This window comes from Sphaerodactylus townsendi, linkage group LG08 (assembly GCF_021028975.2).
Source record: "Sphaerodactylus townsendi isolate TG3544 linkage group LG08, MPM_Stown_v2.3, whole genome shotgun sequence".
NCBI classification, from domain to species: domain Eukaryota; kingdom Metazoa; phylum Chordata; class Lepidosauria; order Squamata; family Sphaerodactylidae; genus Sphaerodactylus; species Sphaerodactylus townsendi.
In genome coordinates this window covers 6,758,708-6,778,669 of record NC_059432.1, presented here as the reverse complement: position 1 = coordinate 6,778,669, position 19,962 = coordinate 6,758,708, and the positions used below count along the sequence as shown (strand labels likewise).

At 48.0% G+C, this 19,962-nt stretch overlaps 1 protein-coding gene across 1 annotated transcript in view; it reads right to left on the bottom strand.

The window, feature by feature from the left end:
* Positions 1-12,295, bottom strand: part of ARHGAP22 (Rho GTPase activating protein 22) — a 54,290-nt gene extending 41,995 nt beyond the window's left edge. Inside the window, exon 1 of the mRNA XM_048505877.1 lies at positions 12,185-12,295. Within this exon, the coding sequence (XP_048361834.1) occupies positions 12,185-12,218 (34 nt within the window). The 5' untranslated portion in view covers positions 12,219-12,295. The remainder of the gene's footprint in view (positions 1-12,184) is intronic.
* Between the last annotated feature and the right edge of the window lie 7,667 nt (positions 12,296-19,962).

Genomic DNA, 19,962 nt, shown 5'->3' with positions numbered 1-19,962 from the left:
ATGTTCCACAGGGCCCTAACAGCTGGAGGAAGAGCATTCCACCAGGCAGGGGCCAGGGCTGTAAAAGCTCTGGCCCAGGTGGAGGCTAGCCGCATCATAGAGGGACAAGGGACCACCAGTAAATTCACCTCTGCCGAATGGAGAGGGCGACTCGGGACATATGGGGTAAGGCGGTCTTGCAGGTATGAGAGCCCCAGGCTGTAAAGGGCCTTAAAGGTCAATACCAACACCTTGAAGATAATCCGGAACTGCTCTGGGAGCCAGTGCAGACGGCACAACATGGTGGTAATATGATCTCTAACTGAGCCACACGTGAGAAGACGGGCCGCTGCATTCTGGACCAGCTTCAATTTCTGGATCAGCCGCAAGGGAAGGCCTGCATAGAGCGAGTTACAATAGTCCAGCCTGGAGGTGACCGTTGCATGGATCACTGTGGCCAGGTTGACCTGGGAGAGATAGGGGGCCAGCCACCGGGCCTGGCGAAGATGGAAAAAAGCAACCCGAGTTACATGTGCCACCTGGGTCTCCATTTAAAGAGACGAGTCCAGGTGGACACCCAGGTTGAGAGCCGAAAGGGTCGGTGCCAAGGAGACCCCTTCCAACACTGGCTGCTGAAAATCCCTAATCTCCCCCTCGTGACCCAGCCAGAGGACCCCCGTCTTCGTTGGATTAAGTTTTAACTTGCTCTGCTTCAACCAACCAGCAACTGCCTCCAAACAATGCTGTAGAGCCGCAAGAGCAGCGGCCGCCCCCCCTCCATCAACAGAATGAGCTGAGTGTCATCAGCATATTGATGACAGATCAGCCCAAAACTCCCCACCAGCTGAGCAAGGGGTCGCATGTAGATGTTAAATAACAGCGGGGACAACAGCACTCCCTGAGGCACACCACAAAAAAGTGGGCACCGCTGAGAGGCCTGATCCCCACACCACACTTGCTGACTCCGTTCCCGGAGGAACGAGGCAAGCCACTGAAGGACAGTGCCCCACACCCCGGCAGCGGCCAGGCAGTGGGTCAAAAGGTTGTGGTCAACCACATCAAACGCTGCGGTAAGGTCCAATAATACCAGCAGCGTCGATCCGCCTTGGTCAAGCTCCATGCAGAGTGTATCTGTGATGGTGACGAGGACGGTCTCCGTCCCATGCCCAGCACAGAAGTTGGACTGGAAGGGATCGAGCACTGATCTTACCATATATAACGCAATACTGATGCAATGATGACTGCCCCCCCCCCCCAATCAGCATGCAGAATTGAGTCCTGTGCGCCCATTGGTTGGAACGCCATCCCTCACATTCCAATCACTCCCCTGCCCACCTGTCCCTAGTGGCGAGGGCGGTGGGAAGCTGCCTGTCCTGCCATCCCTGCCGCCACTCTCCCCATAGCCACACACCCCTCCTCCCTTCCCATTCCCCTGCTCACCATCTCCCAGCCCCCAAAGACGAAGGCGGGCTCTGCACAATACTAGCGGTAAGTCAACGAGGCTCTGAGAAGCACTGCACAGCGCCAAGCAGTTTCATCCTCTCCCCACATCTCCCCACCCAAAGACCAAGCTAGGCCCTGCGCAGCACTGGCGGTAAGACGACGAGGCTCCACACTGTGCTCTGCAGACCCCCAAACAACCTCATTCCCCCTTCCACACCCAAATAAACCCATTCCCCTTCCCTCCCCCCGCCCCATCAACCCTGTTCCCCCTTCCCACTACCTCAAACCACCCCGTCCCCACTCCCACAATCACAAATAACCCCATCCCCGCCCCCCTGCACCAGCCTGCCACACTTACAGGCTCCTGGAACAGATGATCCCCAGAAGGTAGTTGGGAAGCACCGGGGGGGGGAGGGGGCAGGTAAAGCCCCAGTGAAGCCCATCACAGGGGAGAATGCTTGCTCGCCCCTCCTTTTCTAGAGCCCATTGCATCCCCCCCTGCCCACCAATGGGCTTTGCTGCTAGTATTATTATATCTTGAATGCATTGAAAGCAAGATCATCACGTAGGGAATTCACACAACACTGGACACAGAAACTGACGTCATTGATCTTGGTTGGTCTGGATTGCATCCGGAATCGACAAGCGGTTTGGAAACCGCTCCGGCTCCAGGAAAGGTGGGGCCAAAAATTGAAGGGATTTGACAAAAACAGAAGTTGCAGATAGGGCTGCCAAGCTGGGTTGGGAAACTGTGGGATTTGCAAGTGTCTGTCACAATACAGACACGAAGGGGTTAACTATGTGCCTGCTAATTAGATACTGAGGTCAGAGTTTTATGGCCAGCTCATTGATTAAGCTATTGGTCAGCTAACCCCAGCATTGCCTATGTGAGACTAGTCATGCAGACAGAAGTTATAAAGTATGTTTCTTTGTCTCACACCACCCACACGAGAAGAATCTTTGCCTTGCTAGGTAGGCACCATGTGGGACCCCATGGTGCTAAGCTATGTAACCAAGTTAGACTAGAAAGCTGTTCTGTATTTTCTTCCATGTAAACCCTAACAGAAAGTAAACTTATTTTAAAAACCAGCAACTGTCTCTTATTCTGCTACTCTGATAAACATTAAGTTGAATAACCCAACAGAAATTCCTGGAGATTTGGGAGATAGAGTTGTGGCTGTGCGGATTTGGGGAAGGGGAGAGACCTCAGAGAAGTACAACGCTGTTCAGTCCACCATCCAAGGCTCCTCCTGGGGAACCACTCCTTGTCATCCAGAGATCGGTTGTAATAATTCCAGATTTCCAGTCTCCACTTGGAGGCTGGAAATGAAACAACAGGGCTGTGAGAGCTTTGGCAGACCAGAGCAGAAGTTACTTTTCCGTAGCTTCTGCAAAAACCATCCCAGTATCTGAAAGGCACAAGCAAAGTGCACCATGAATTATTCACTGTCCTGTTCATCTGCAAAATATCTGGAGGGCTTTACCTCAACCTACCTGCACAGCTGAGGTATGGATCCTCGTTTAGGGAAGTGAGCCTGAAAATCAAAGCTCCCCCACTCCAGGCAGGGGGCACATGGGAATAGAAATGGGGCAGATCCAAATGCAGTAGGCTCTTTACTATGTTGGGGGGCAGGCTTTGCAGATCGGCCTCATCTGGGCTAGGAGGAGGAGAAGGATCTAGAAACAGAGCTTGAGGAATGTGCCAGGACTATGTACAAATATTTATTTAAGAACATAAGAACTAGCCTGCTGGATCAGACCAGAGTCCATCTAGTCCAGCACTCTGCTACTCGCAGTGGCCCACCAGGTGCCTTTGGGAGCTCACGTGCAGGATGTGAAAGCAATGGCCTTCTGCGGCTGCTGCTCCCGAGCACCTGGTCTGCTCAGGCATTTGCAATCTGAGATCAAGGAGGATCAAGATTGGTAGCCATAGATTGACTTCTCCTCCATAAATCTGTCCAAGCCCCTTTTAAAGCTATCCAGGTTAGTGGCCAACCCCACCTCCTGTGGCAGCATATTCCAAACACCAATCACACGTTGCGTGAAGAAGTGTTTCCTTTTATTAGTCCTAATTCTTCCCCCCAGCATTTTCAATGAATGCCCCCTGGTTCTAGTATTGTGAGAAAGAGAGAAAAATTTCTCCCTGTCAACATTTGTTTGTTTGTTTGATTTAATATGCCGCCCACCCCCGAAGGGTTGCTCAGTCCTAGCCGGGGGGGGGGGGGGGGGGGGCTGGAATGGCAACGCATCCCTTGACTATATGTTCCCCTGGAGGTAGTGGTTGCTTTGGAGGGTGGACAGAATAGCCTGCAGAGGAGAGAGTTTGGAGGGGGCAAGGCCTCAAGCATGACATATAAATACAACAAAGAGAATTCCTATTTTGAATAAGTCCAATTAAATGTGAACATAGTACAGATTGTTTAGAAACTAGAAGCTTGGTGCTGGTCGGCAAGCAGCGAGAGGATGCATTTTTGTCGAACACTTTCACAGCCAGAATCACTGGGGTGTTGTGGGTTTTCTGGGTTGTGTGGCCTTGTTCCAGTAGTATTTATCCTGACGTTTCACCTACATATGATCCTCTGAAGATGCCATCCACAGATGCAGGCGAAACGTCAGGAGAAAATATTGCTGGAACATGGCCACACAACCCGGAAAACCCACAACACTCTAGTGACACATTTTTGTTTGGTATTATAACGTAGAATAGTGGTTCATTTTTTCTCTTTTCCTTTCTCTACCCTCTGAAGGATATCACTGGTATGGCTATGAGTAGAACTGTTTTAATTAAGGATCATCATAGTATGCTTGCTCAGTTCCATTCTATGTATAAGCTTTTCACATGCACACAAAGGTAGTGCGCATGTGCACGAAAGTTTATACCAAGAATAAAACTGTGTTGGTTTTAAAAGTTTTTTTCTACAGCCTGAATGGTTTGTTACCGTCTTCAGTTCATGTTTTGCTTTTTCTTACAAGTGAGGTTGCTACTGGGCAGGGACCCGTTTCTTAAATCGTGGTACGAAGGGGAATCACGATTCAGTCACATCACACCTAGATTTCTTCTGGTTACTGGGAGTGTTTTTTTTTAAACTTGCATTCCTTATTCCGCAGAAGGACATGAATCATAATCATCCTTCCACCTGTGGAATGGTCAACTTTGCTTCTAAAGTGGAAATGAAGAAATGTAAGTGATGAGTCCAAGTTGGGTTGGATGGCCCAGACTAGCCCAACCTCACCAGATCTCAGAAGCTAAGTAGGATCAGCCCCGGTTAGTACTGATGGGAGACCACCACCAGGGAGGTCCAGTGTTGCTATGCAGAGGCAGGAAATGACAAACTACCTCCATTCGTCTCTTTCCTTGAAAACTGCATGAGGTCACCATATGTGGCTGTGACTTGGTGGTACTTCCAACCACATCCAAAATGAAGTAAAGAACAAGTCAGTGCTGGGACTGTCAGGGAGTTGTGCAAAAGCTTCACATCTACACAAGCACAATGAGACCCTCGTCCTGGATGGAGCAATAGTCGTATAGTTATTTTGAGATTCTTAGTTGGAAAATAAGTTAATGGCCCTTTGTACACTTACTGTTTGAATCATGGCTGTGTGCTTCACAGCGGGGTCCCCCTGTGTTTCCATGTTTACACATGAGGAGGTGCCCCAGTGCTTCCCGGAGCCTAACCGCGTTTTGCCTGCCCCCTGCTCCTCCTGCTTCTGGGTCTAAAGGTTGTTTGCTGCCCATATCTGAATTTCCCCCCCATGCTCTGTCACTTCAGGGATAGGTTGAAAGTGCTTCAGTTTTTTTTTAATGGGCTCTATTGATCCTTCAGAAATGCTGGGGGAACTGCTGCTGCTTGAGCAGGGGAAGGCAGGGAGAAGTGGAAAAGCCAAATGAAAACGCAGACTGCTCTATTTCTCTCTCCCTGGGCAGGCGGGGCGCGGGGGGGGGGGGAATCATGCTCTTGGAAACCATGAGGCTTCTCTGATCTGTAGCACAGTGAGTTCTGAAGAGAGGGAAACACATGCACAACTGAGAATCTGACTTGAAGCTAATGTATGCTTTGACCCCAAGAGACCAAATGTGAGCAAAAGGCCAACGTCTCTCAGACTGTCAGAAGATCCTTCTGCATTGGAAAAAGGTTTCTGGCAGAAAAGCAGAATAATAATGAAGCAAATGTAGATTGGCCCAAATGTTGAAGCGTCAGCAGAATAAAATCTTCTTCCAATATAACCTCCCTACAAGCTGGGATTCAGCTGTTTTGCTGCCATAGTACTGAAAACTAATATTTAAGCAGACTAATTACAAAAATAATGTCTACCATATACATGTAGGAAGCCAGGCCTTCTCTCAGAATTTTAAAAAAGTAAGTGGCACCTGAAGGCTTAACAACATTTATGGGTGTTGGTAAGCTGCAGCGCATTTCTTTATAGATATGTGGAGATCCTGACTAAGCCTTCAACAGTTTATCAACATTTCCCCCCAAGTCCATTGATTGATTGGTTGATTGATTGTCCTCCCTTTTCACTGGCACCCAAACCTCTGCACAGAGTATGCAGGACTAAGGTCTTTCTTGCACAGCACAAATAAAATGTCTTGAGAGCAGAGGTGGGATTCAGCCAGTTTGGACCAGTTTGCTAGAACTGGTAGCTAAATTTATAGCTAGTTCGCCGAACTGGCTGAGGCTGGCTGGGTCCTCCTTCCCATGGAGGCTGCCCGGCTGGCTGGGAGGCAAGGATCCGCGCCTCGTCCCCCAGTCAGCCGTGCAGCCTCCTTGCAGGGAGGAAGCCTCTGCCAGCCCTCAGCCAAGGGCTCCTGTCTGGGGCGTCCTTCCTTCACACGGGAGGCCTCCCGGCTGGCTGGGAGAAGAGGATCCGCGCCTCGTCTCCCAGCCAGCCGGGCAGCCTCCTCATGGGGAGGAAGGCCCAGCCAACCCCCAGCCAAGGACCTTGGCCTTTGGGCTGCCGGGTGTAAGCCTTGGGGGGGGGTGGTGGATGGGGCTTCCTTCCTCCCCACAGAGGTTTCCCAGGTTTCCCAGCTGCTGCCCTAGCTCAAGAAGGCCACCACAGCACGGCTGGGAAGCCTGAACAACCTGCAGCAGGGCCACACGCCGAGGCTGGAGCCCTTCTGAAGGTTGCCCAGGCCTCCCGGCCATGCTGCTGTGGCCTTCTCGGGTTAGGGCAGTGGCCGGGAGGCCTGGGCAACCTCCAGCACGGTTCCAGTCTCCAGCCCAGGCACGTGGCCCCTTTGTGCCAAGCCGCAGCCACCACTTTCCCTTGCCTCCCCCAGCCGCAACATGGAAAAGGGGGGCGCAGCAGCCAGGTAAGTGGGCAGTGGCAGGGGGGCACAGGGGGGAAAGCGACAGGAGGGGGGAACCGGCTGTTAAAAAATTAGAATCCTACCACTGCTGGAGAGCATTAAAAGAAGCATTTTGGGGAGGAACTCTGCACAGCATTTTTTCCCAAAACTTTAGGATGGATTATTTCAGTATTTTAAAAATGCTTAACTAGCAATCTTTTCCCCCAAGACAGGGTCAAAATGTTTTCCCTTACCTGTGCAGAAAAAGGAAGTATTTTATTTTTCCTACCCGACTAATAAGCTTTCTATATTCATTTTCCCTCAGCCACCATTTTCTGCCGCTTGAGTCTATTGTGCTGCCTGCCATATGCTAAAGATTCCCTGGAACGTTTGCTTTGCAGGCATTGCAGCCGGCCCCTTATTAGGCAATGAAGTAGAGTTTAGATTTGGATTTATATCCCCCCCTTTCTCTCCTATAGGAGACTCAAAAGGGCTTACAATCTCCTTTCCCTCCCCCTCTCACAACAAACACCCTATGAGGTAGGTAGGGCTCAGAAAGCTCCAAAGAACTGTGACTCGCCCAAGTTCACCCAGCTGTGTTGGAGTGCACAAGCTAATCTAGTTCACCAGATAAGCCTCCACAGCTCAAGTGGCAGAGAAGGGAATCAAACCCGGTTCCCCCAGATTAGAGCGCACTTGTTCTTAGCCACTACACCATGCTGGCATGATTGAACTCGTCTTTCCTCAAATCTCCAAGATCCTCCCCACCTGGAATTGGCACTCCTAGCACAAATGGGCTCCGCCAGAAGCCCTGGACCTGGCAGCTGCCCAACCTTAGGGTATGCTGACACTGGCCCTGCCTCTGAAGACACCATTTTCTCCAGTAGTCGGGTCATCCGATGTGATTCCAGGAGAACTCCAGCCTGAGAGCTGGGAACCTTTGCTCATGTTCAACTAAAAATGACATGCAGTGTGGAAATTGCACATTGACTCCGTATTTAATTCATTTCAAAGAAACTTTTCTTCCTCCTCCTCCTCTCTTCCTGCCTAAGCAAAGGAACAGTGTATGTGTGTGTGTGTGGGGGGGGGGGGGGGGCAGGGAGGAAACAGGCTGATTAACCATTTCCTATCCAGTCACTTTTCTGCTCAAAATCTATTCCACTCCTCCTCCCCGAGTTTCTCACCTGTTGGGGAAAAGATACTAGTGCCTTGAGCCAAAACACAGCTGCGTGGATGCCAATTAAGCAGCCCTCCTTTCTCTGGATTCTCCAGCCATGTTTTCAGTCTTCCAGGAACACTTGTTGTTTTTGTTGTTGTTGTTTAAAGGGAAGATAAACATTGGAACCTGTGCTAACATCACCTCACAACATTAAGTAGGCAGACTGTATTTACAGGGTGGTTTGCCATGGCGTTCCTCTGCAGTTTGCCGGCCTTGGAAGGATGGAAGGCTGAGTCAGCTACCTGAAACCGCCTTCCCCTGCCTTCCATCGGGATCGAACTCCCGCCGTGATCACAGCTTTGACTGCAGTACTGCAACTGGCCAGTTTGCACCATGGGGCTTCTGTTAAAGGTGGAGCCTTTAAAAGGTACACATGACTGGATGTGACTTCTTGTTTCATAGGATCATAGAGTTGGAAGAGACCACCAGGGCCATCAAGTCCAACCCCCTGCCATGCAGGAACACACAGTCAAAGCACTCCTGACAGACGGCCATCCAGCCTCTGTTTAAAAACCTCCAAAGAAGGAGACTCCACCACTCTCCAAGGAAGTGCATTCCACTGTCGAACAGCCCTTACTGTCAGGAAGTCTTTCCTGATGTTTATGTGGAAACTTTTTCCTTCACCTAGAACCCATTACTCCTGGTTCTAGTCTCTGGAACAGCAGAAAACAAATTTGCTCCCTCACCAACCTGACATCAAGCCATGTCACCCATCCTATATCTATGCATTTCATTTTTTTTTTGCCTAAGTGAAGAATCTTACATTTATCGCTGTTGAAATTCATTTTGTTAGTTCTGGCCCAGCTTTCTCATCTGTCCAGGTCATTCTGAATGCTGATCCTGTCCTCTGGGGTGATGTAGCCAGTGTGGCGTAGTGGTTAAGAGCAGGTGGACTCTAATCTAAAGAACCAGGTTGGATTCCCCACATCTCCACATGAGCGGCAGACTCCTATCTGGTGAAATAGATTTGTTTCCCCACTCTTCCACATGAAGCCTGCTGGGTGACTTTGGGTCAGTCACAATTCCCTCAGAACTCTCTCAGCCCCACCTACTTCACAAGGTGTCTCAAGGGAGGTGGGGCTGGAAGGTGGCTGTAAACTGCTTTGAGACAGGTTGAGAAAAGCATGGTATAAATCCAGACTTTTCTTCTTCTATTGTATCTCTGTAGTGGAAACACTCTTCAGATTAGCACTGGCCTACAAACGGCCAAGGACGTAGGTAAGGGGTTTTTTTCCCTCTGGTTCAACCCCCCCCCCCCATTCATGTCCAAAGCTCCGCCCCTCCGTTTGCTGGTTTTTAAAACATGAGTTTTTGGGTCTTTGGCCTGCAGGGGGCGCAGTGTTTGGGCTAGCAGCACCAAACTTTCAGGGATTGTTTGGGGGACCCTCCTGATGATACTACCTGGGTTTGGTGAGGTTTGGTTCAAGGGGTCCAAAGGTATGGCCTCCCAAAGGGGGTGCCTCCATCCTCCATTGTTTCCAATGGGAGATAATAGAAGATGGGGTCTCCATCTTTGAGGGTCCATAACTTTGGACACGCTGAACCAAACTTCACTAAACCTGGCAGGTATCATCAGGAGAGTCTCTTAATAATACCACCCAGGTTTTGTGAAGTTTGATCCAGGGGGTCCAAAGCTATGGACTCCCAAAGGGGGTGCCCCATCCCCCATTGTTTCCAATGGGAGGTAATAGGAGATGGGGGCTACACCTTTGAGGGTCGATAACTTTGGACCCCCTGAACCAAACTTCATCAAACCTGGGTGGTATCATTAGGGGAGTCTCCTAAATATACCCTGAAAGTTTGGTGCTTCTAGCTTAACAATTTCACCTCTGACAGCTGGCACCTCCCAAATTTTCCCAGATTCTCCTTTTAAATTCACCCCCTTCGGCATGGATTTCAAGGGAGAATATGAGGTCCTCAGTTTAGAAGAAGAAGAAGAGTTTGGATTTATATCCCCCCTTTCTCTCCTGTAGGAGACTCAAAGGAGCTTACAATCTCCTTGCCCTTCCCCCCTCACAATAAACACCCTGTGAGGTGGATGGGGCTGAGAGAGCTCCGAAAAGCTGTGACTAGCCCAAGGTCACCCAGCTGGCGTGTGTGGGAGTGCACAGGCTAATCTGAATTCCCCAGATAAAGCCTCCACAGCTCAGAGTGGCAAGAGCAGAGGGAATCAAACGGTTCCAATTCCAGATTGAGAATGCACCTGTGCTCTTAATCACTATGCCCCATTGAAAGTGATGCTGTTTTAGGGTGGGGGGATAATCATACCCCAAAGCAAGCATCACTTTCAATATTGTTTTAACTAAGGACCCCAGATTCTCCCTTTAAGGTGTGGATTTAAAGGAGAATTTGGGCTCTCTAGTTTAAACACCATTGAAAGTGATGATATGTTTGGGAGGTCGATTCCAGCATCTCAGCTGACTGCCCGGGAGGGAGGGAGGGAGGGAGGCAAAACTCAGATTTTGCACCAGGCTCCATTTTCCCTCTATGCCTCAGCCCAGAGGGGAGGGCAGAAGGAACTGATGGCTGCCTGCTGAGAGCCCAGCTGGTGGGGGGCAGGGGAGGGCAGGGCAGGGCAGGGGAGTCTGCCATCCCCGGCCTCGGAGAGCTGTTTTTATAAGCACTAGGCCAGGGGCGGGGCTTGGGGAGGCATGGCCATGCCCTGGGGGGGTGGGGGGGTGGCCCCACCTCGAACCCCCCCATAAAAATTTATACCTACGTCCCTGCAAACGGCACAAGTAAGTCCAATAATTGTTCAGTAAAATTAGTCCTGAGTGTAGAACTGCATCAATAGCAGCAGCAGCATCAGCAGCAGCAGTGGCGGAACAGCAAGGCTGCATAACGCTCACCAGTTCTGTTTTGAAAAATTCCTGGAGATTTGTGGGGCAGAGTCTGGGGAGGGAGGGATCTCAGTGGGACCAGTGGTTCTCAACCTTCCTAATTCCGTGACCCTTTAATACAGCTCCTCATGTTGTGGTGACCCCCAACCCTAACATTTATCCATTTTACAGATGGAGAACACTGATGCAGAGAGTCGTAGGCGACCCCTGTGAAAGGGTCATTCAACCCCCAAAGGGGTTGCGACCCCCAGGTTGAGAACCACTGCCATAGAGCCGTGGTGGCGAACCTTTGGCACTCCAGATGTTATGGACTACAATTCCCATCAGCCCCTTCTGATGGGAATTGTAGTCCATAACATCTGGAGTGCCAAAGGTTCGCCACCACTGCCATAGAGGGACAGAGGGACAATATCATAGAGTTGACCCTCCAAAGCAGCCATTTTCTCCAGGGGAACCCATCTCTGCAATCTGGAGATCTGTTGTAATTCTGGGAGATTTCCAGGGCCCACCTGGAGATTGGCAACTCTATGTTCAATGTATGGTGGACAGGGCCAAGGGCTCAGTGGTTAAAAGGGAGAGGAAAGGGAGGTGCCTGCATTCCTGCAGTCAAAGAACCAACACAACCCATGCAAACGGCCCTCTTTGGACCAGGCTGGCTTCTTTCCCTGCAAAGCCACGCATCTGAGATGCTCGCCTCAGGTTAACCTTTCTGGAAGGCCCCTTACAAGGAAAATAATCTCCATATTTAACGAAACCATTACTTGAAAGGCTATTAAACTGGGTGAAAAATATAGTGACCCCTGCTGTGCGATTACACACATACAGCTAACAGTGAACGTGCAGAACTGCACGATCCAGTTCTTTGCCGTAACATAACATGGCAGCCCAAAAACTGGCAAGGTCCTACAGGTGTTGGCATCTGTCCCCAGGGTTGCCAACTCCAGACTGGGAAATTCCTGGAGATCTGGGGATGGGGGTTGGTGAGAGTGAGGTTCGGGGCAGGGAAGGGCCTCAGCGGGGTGCAGCACCACAGAGTCCCCTAGCAGCCATTTGCTCCACAGAATGATCCCTGTGGTCTGGCAATCAGTGGTAATTATGGGAGATCTCCAGGCCCCACCTGGAGGCTGGCAACCCCTCTGAATAGTCGCAGTCTACCCTCTGCTCAGGCACCAAAGGTTTTTGCAGTGGGAATTTTTTTAAACTCTTTGCTGGGATTTGGGATTTGGTTTGCTGGGATTTGGTGGTCCCTGAATCAGCAAACCAAACCCCAGCTCTAAATGGGACAGATTTCTACTGGATGTGCGGAGTCCAGGAATAATATCTTTTTTGGACCTAAAAACAATGCTGCTCTGAACCAGGGATCTTCCTCCTCCTCCCATGGTAATACAAGACACAGGTTGCAGTTCTACTCACCCCTCCGAGACTGTTTTGTCTTAGGACTCAGCATCACCCCCCGGGTTGCTAGGGTGCCATGCCTTCTGCATGCTGTCCTCTTCACCCCTGTTCTTCCCCTTGCCTGGCTGAACCGCCTTCTAACAGTGTCTCATGCACGGCACCCGCACACCAGCCTCCTCTGCTCTGCTCCTACACATTTAGCTCAATAGAGATGCATGCATTATTTATCCTGCAGGCCAGAATGACTTCCTATCCGAATGAGCTGTGCAGGGCTATGGCAATTAGCTTTGATGAATCAGGCCAAGGACTGCTCCAGCTCCATCCCTCCCACTAATTGGCAGGATAGCAGCAGCAGTGGCGTAGTGGTTAAGAGCAGGTGCATTCTAATCTGGAGGAACCAGGTTTTATTCCCCGCTCTGCCGCTTGAGCTGTGGAGGCTTATCTGGGGAATTCAGATTAGCCTGTGCACTCCCACACATGCCAGCTGGGTGACCTTGGGCTAGTCACAGCTTTTCGGAGCTCTCTCAGCCTCACCTACCTCACAGGACAGCTTTGTTGTGAGGGGGGAAGGGAAAGGAGTTTATAAGCCCCTTTGAGTCTCCTACAGGAGAGAAAGGGGGGATATAAATCCAAACTCCTCCTCCTCCTCCTCCTCCTTCCTCCCTTCCTTCTTTCCACTCCCGCCCTCACCCACCTGCATTTGAATGACCGACCTTTACCAGCCGGTGCCGAATGCAAAAGCTACCACTTGGCAAAGCATCCCAACTCTGATGAACCACTCCTGGCCCAGGGAAAACCTGGAAACCCACATTGATCGAATCTCGCTGACTGTGGTTGGTTGGTATGAAAATGCCAGGATTCTGCCCAATTTCAGGAGATTTGGGGTGCGTGTGTGTGAAGCTTTTGGAGCGAGGAGGACACTGCTAATTATAATGCCATAGAGTCTGCAGCCTCCAGGGGAATTGCTCCCTGTAGCTCTTGAAGATCTCTCTAGGTCCCACCTGGAAATAGGCAACTGATGAGAATGAACATCCTGGTCAGTGACCGGGTTAGACTCACGACCCCACCTGTTACTCGGAGGAATGGCCACGAGGGGCGGTAACGGTAAAGGCTGCTTCAGAGGGGCAAGCTCTGTGGTAACCCGATAGACTCCAGGTAAAAACTAGGGTGACCAGCAGGTCCCTATTTTCGCCCAGGACACTCCGCGGCTTTTCGCGTGATATTGTCCCAGCGTCTCACTAGGCGATAGAAATTGTCCCGGCTGGGGAATCAATAACTCTTGGCAGCGGCCGCCAGGAGGCTTACACCTACTAGCATGGCGCTCCCGTCAGGAGACGGGGAAGCGCCCCAGAAGGTACTCGCGGCTGCCGCAGTGCCTTTTGAGGCGCCTATCTCCAACTTGAAAGGAGCGCCCATCATCTGCCAGCATGTACTTGCAGCCGCCTTTTCTTTTTAAAACATCTGGTCACCTTAGGTAAAACCCACCACCAAACTTCCTCCTCCACAAGGTACCACAACCCAAATCTCCAGGAATTTCCCAGGTGAGAGTTGGCAACCCTGAACAGCAGGTGGCTGGCTAAAAGATGGGCTCTACTTTCCTGTCTGCTTTGACCAAATTGCATAGTGGTTAGAGTAGGATCTGGGAGGTCCAGGCCTGAATCTCCACTCTGCCATGAAAGCTTACTGGGTGAATGTGGGTCTCCCTGCCTTGGCACTTCTCTGCCCCCAGACTTTCAGCAGATGCCACCTTTAATCATGCTGGTGAAAATATGGTCAAATTTTGTCTTCACTTTGACCTAACTATTTTAAATGGACTGGTTCAGCTCAAAGATATGGCTGATTTTACTTATATCTCTCCCCGTGGTAATAGTGTTATAGATTATTTTTTAGTATCACAATCTTGTTTTAATGTTATTGATAAGGCTGTGGTCTCCCCTCAAGTTTGGAGTGATCGCATGCCACTTGTATTGCAATTGTCCACTTGTGCATCGAACATTAATTGTGGCAATAATCCAATTTCTCTACCATACAAAATCAGTTGGAGCAAGGTAACTGAACTCAAAACAGATTCTTTGTTACATAGTCCCTCCATACTGTCGCTTAGACATGCTTTATTGTCACCCTCCTCACCTGCTGAGTGTATCGGTAAATTTGAAACTCTCACCGAAATGTTGGCAGACGCTTTAGCAGTACCAGCCTCGTCGAGAAACACCTATCGACTCATATTTCTCTGAGGATTGTAGGCTTATAAGACAACAAATGCGGACAATATTTTTCAGGACCAAACAGCAAGGTCTAAACAGTTTACCTGCTGAGTACTTTGTGTTGAAGAGGCATTTCTCGCACGCACTTCGTGAAAACATCTATAAACAAACCAATGAGAAATGGAAGCACCTTATTCAGGCAGCCCTTTCTAATGACACCAGAAACTTTTGGCGCCTTGTTGCCAGGGGAACATGTTCCTCTGTTGCCATCTCCTCTAACATTGACCCTCCAATTTGGCATAGTTATTTTTGTAATATCTTTAATGATGGGAATTTTGACATCCCTAGAACTGAGCCACTCTTGTCTAATGTGATCCCCAGATGGCCTCCTGTAACAGAGGAGGAAATTTTACCACTAATTGCAAATCTTAAATCCAACAAGGCCCCGGTCTGACCAGTGGAATCGGCTGAGATTACAAATCGCTTTCTGATTGGTGGTCCCCTCTATTAGCCTCATTATTCACAATGGTGTGAATGATTCTGGCTCAGTACGCCTGCAATCTGGACAAATGCAACGAATCATACCATTGTTCAAAGGGTGACCGCCAATCTTCCCTCCAACTATAGGCCAATCAGCCTGTTGTCTGTTTCGAAGCAGGCAAATTATACGCCAAATTCTTACTGAATCATCTTATGGACTGGATCTTGATTAATAGACCTATAGGAATAGAGCAGATTGGTTTTACAAAAGGAAAGTCCACCCTGGACCACTGCATGACACTGAAAGCTCTTGCAACCAAATACCTCCACAGAGGAAAATCCAGCCTATATGTAGCATTTATTATTGATCTAAAGGAAGTTTGACTCCACTAGATAGATCACTGCTATGGCTTAGAAGTCTACAGAAGCTTGCTAGATACCCAGGCTTCTTTTGCTAATTAGAGTCTCTATATAGTAATCCCACCTGTCGAGATAAGATGTGTTAGGTCATCGGGTCCTCCTGACACCCAAATATTGGAGATGCTCAAAGGGAGTAAAAACAGGGTTGTGTGTTGGTACCTATATTATTTAATCTTTTTATGTCACGATCTTGCCCCATTTTGAATAACTCCAACCCTCACTGTCCTTATCACAATTAAATTGTTCCTTTTGTCCATCGCCCTAGCTTTATGCCAATGGCCGCAGTCTTGCTATCGGAGAACAAGGTTAAGGTCTCAAAAGCTCCCTGATCAAATGTAGAAAAGTATTGCGGGGAAACAACAGGTTGGTTATAAATCCTCACGAAATCTAAAAAATAATGGTCTGTTCCAGCATCTTTAGACCCATGAGATGGGTCTTACATCAAGGGGGAGTTGACATAGAAACAAGATCAAAATTGTTCAAATACCTTGGGATGAACATTTCACCACCATAAGTTAAGCTGGACCACTCCTTAGAACAATACTATTAAAGGTTGCAAGAATCTGTCACTGCAGTTCTGAAATTTTTTAACATCCGTGGTGGAAGAGGTTTATTCCAGCAACGCACTGAAGGTGTTTAATGCCAAGGTGGTCCAGGTGCCTATTATGGCGGTATCCCTGTTTGGATCCAAAGCATTGGCACAAGAACCTGGAGGCGTATCCCGATCAAACTTCCTATATAAGATATTTGGCACCCCATTTGTATTCATACGGTGTGCTCTGTGTCTGGAATCCAGGGCAGCAGCATCTACTAGAAACTAGGGCATAGGCTGTGACATTTAAGAAGTTTGGCTAGCGTCACAATGCTTCTGCACAGATCAAAGTTTATCTTTGCTAGAAATGGGGAGCTTCAGCTTTTCGAAGTGGTGGCTCCATATTGAAAAAATGCTTCTCCTTGGGTTTTTCATGGGAGTCTCTTCATCGCATGCTTACCGCCCGCGAGGAAATTTACCCATCGTCTAAAAGATTAGAGCTTTAATGCGAGGCCCCAGGAATACCAATCCTCTCTCCTGAAGAATTACTTACACAAAGCTCCTGTTTCCCCTCTATACTTTGGGATTACACCCCAAAATCTAGCCCTGCTGTATGTTTAGAACTTATCTTGGTAATTATAAAGTGCAGATGGAGTCATGACAAGAGAACAGATTGCAACTCATTCCCCTCTGTCTATCTTCAAAGGTCGTTTTCCTTAACATCCCACAAAGTGGCGTTGCTGTCGGTACTGTCCCAATGCTATAGACTCAATCCCTCATATCCTGCTTTACTGATCGAGGTATAATGATATTAGAACCGATTTGGGAGCTTTACTACCTCTAGAATTTATGTTTCTCTCAGACAAACTAAAAATGTCTAAGCTATTGAACAGCCCTAATGTAGAAATTTCTGAAGCAGTTGCTACATTTTAAATCCATGTTCTACATGATATATAACAATGATCCTGTTTTTTGTATTTGGAATGTATGGTACTTCTGGTTTATGCCTAATAAAGGTTTTTGGATTGGATTGGATAGGAATTTGGGTCATTACCCTCTCCCATGGCTGTTTTGAAGGCAGAATGGAGAAGGGGAGAAAGTTGGAACTTACCTTGGTCCCCACTGGGGAGGAAAGTGGGGTATAAATGAAGTAAACAGATCCCACACAATTTTTTAGATATGGTAGGAGGGGCAGACTTTGGGACCCGGGAGCTCCAATCTGCAGACAGGGATGTTTCTGGCCTCCAGAAGTGGGTGTGTTGATCATCCTAGCAGCTTGAGCCAAAAAAGGTGCCCAAGCATTTCTGCATCTGTGTGTCCCAGAAAAAAAAGCATCTTTATTTCTTCAAAGTTTAATATGTCATCCAGAACATCCAGCTGGAGCGCAGATAGGGTGGGGATGTCTGCAGGTGTTGGCATCCAGGGAGAAAGGAGTCCAGGTATCATTTAGCACAGAAAACCTGGAAATATGTGAATTAGACAGTGCAACTGTTAGATGTATTTTAATTGGTTGACTGGCAGAACACCAAGAGTGCTCATCAATGGCTCATTTTCATCCTGGAGAGAAGTGACTAGTGGGGTGCTACAGAGCTCTGTCCTGGGCTCAGTGCCACTCAATATTTTTATCAATGACTTGGATAATGAAATAGAGGGCATGCTAATCAGATTTGCAGATGATACTAAATTAGGAGGGGTAGCTAATACCCTGGAGGACAGGGGCAGGATTCAAAATAACCTGGACAGATTAGAGAACTGGGCCAAAACCAACAATATGAATTTCAACAGAGATAAACGTAAGATTCTACACTTAGGCAGAAAAAATGAAATGCACAGATATGGGATGAGTGACACCTGGCTTGACAACACTACGTGTAAAAGTGATCTGGGAGTCTTAGGCAATTTCCCAGTGAGAAATTAAATCCAGATATAACCAGGTTTCAAAAGAAATGACACCTTTTCATCACTGTTTCACCCTCCCCACTGCAGCGTGTATGTGAAGAGGATATCGATGTCTATCATGGTTTCGAAAAGTGCAGCACTCCCCACGATCGCACGATCAAACACGTGATCTGCTCAGTGGCTCTTTATTCCTTGTCCTGATTGGTTGTTGTGCTATGTTGGAGCAGGAATTTTTAAAAACTTTTTTTTGCGCAGCTACGTCATCATGGGTAGATAGAACAGTAGCTGTTTTTCAGGCTAAGCTACATTTATGTGCAGCTTCGGTACTCTTTACCCACACAGCTGCGTTGGCACAAAAGTCTAATTTTACTTTACAGTTGGCACAGAAATCATGTTCCACGCAGCCACGGTTCAACGTAGCCTCTGCTGGTGCAAAACAAAAAAAGGGCTGCGCGTGCATTGCACACAGCCTGCTGTGATCTGATTGGCTGGAAGGCTCTGCATCACTCCCTATGGTGGGAAAATAAATCTAGATTCAACCCCCAATATTTGCAAGAATATTATGGGGCACTTTGTCAAAAGCTTTACTAAAATCAAGCCATGCTACGTCCATGGCATTCCCTTCGTCTACCAAGAGATAAGATTGATCTGGCATGACTTGTTTTTCAGAAACCCATGCTGACTTTTTGTGATCACAGTATTCCCTTCTAAGTGCTGGCAGACTGTCTGTTTAATGAGCTGTTCCCGAATCTTCCCTGGTATTGATGTCAGGCTGACTGGATAGTAATTATTAGGGTCCCTTTCCCCCTTTTTGAAGATGGGGATAACATTAGCCCTCCTTCAGTACACTGGGACTTCTCCTGTCCTCCAGGAGTTCTCAAAGATTATAGCAAGTGGTTCTGAGATTACTTCGGCCAGTTCTTTTAATACCCAGGAATGTAGCTCATCAGGGCCTGAAGATTTGAATTGGTTTAAAGTAGCCAGGTGTTCCTGCACTAACTCTTTATTTATTCTGTGAGGAATTTCTCCTACTGTATCTTTTGTTTCATTTTCCCTTGGATGAGCACCATTTCCTTTTTGGGGAAAAGACTGAGGCAAAGAAGGTGTTGAGTAGTTCTGTCTTTTCTCCATCCCCTGTTAGCATTTTGCCATCCCCTCCATGCAGTGACTCTATCCTATCTTTTTTCTTCCTTTTGCTACGGACATAACAAAAAAAAACCCCTTTGTTTTGTAAAAAACAACAACATATTTGTATATTTATCTCTAAGATCTTTTGAATTGTTTTATGTATTGACCTCCAAAACTCTGTAGCTTTTCCACAAGTCCACCATAAATTATAAAATATCCATTCTTGATGTTCACATTTCCAACACTTATTTGAAACATTTTTATACATCTTTGCCTGTTTTTCTGGTGTCACATACCAACAATATATCATTTTATAAAAGCTACTGAGGCCTTTCTCCTGCAGGTGAGCCAGCATGCAACCTTACTTGTCACGAAGTGTCCCAGTTGAGGGACAAGTGGACACAGAGAGCCTAGAAGGCCCAGCCTTTCATCCCCATACCTGCTATCCATTACGTGCATTTTTGTAAGCTATTCTTAGTCTTTTATTTCCAGAAAATGAAGATGTCCAAACCCTTATCCCTATGTTTTGACAGTGAGAAAAGTATTTGCCTCTTTCTGCAAACAATTTCCACTGTCATTTGTTTCATAATTCCAGTGCAGGCAATAAATCTAACTATTTCTGCATTTCAAAAAACCTATTTAATGTAATTCATATTGTGTATTAGTGATGTATTTTTGGTGGCACTAGGCCTCCTGCCAGCAACAGTCTGCTTGCTGCAGCTCCAAGAAAAACAAATCGCAGCCGATTCTCATATCGTGCCATCATGGCTTCAAAGATGTCTCATTTAAAACAAAACAAAAAAGAGGGAAAAACTACACATGCGCAGGATCGCCAGGAAAAAACTAACTTTATTAATGAACTTTGTTCACTGAAAGGACGTGCAGATGAGCTGCAAGCAGAGGGAGCTCCGTGGGAATATTCTGGAAATTGCAGGTGGCACAAAATGGCGGGTGTGAGCTGCTCAGTGGAAGTGAGGAGAGATGAACTGGATGAGGAGGCCTACGGTTACTCTCAGGTCCATGTGTACCTTTGCCTGGGGTAGCCTTCTGGGAAACGTTGCCAGCCAGTGTGCCCCCATGTTCGGAAGAGGCTTTCTTGTAGTGAGGCAACATGGCCACGTGATGTCAGCCTT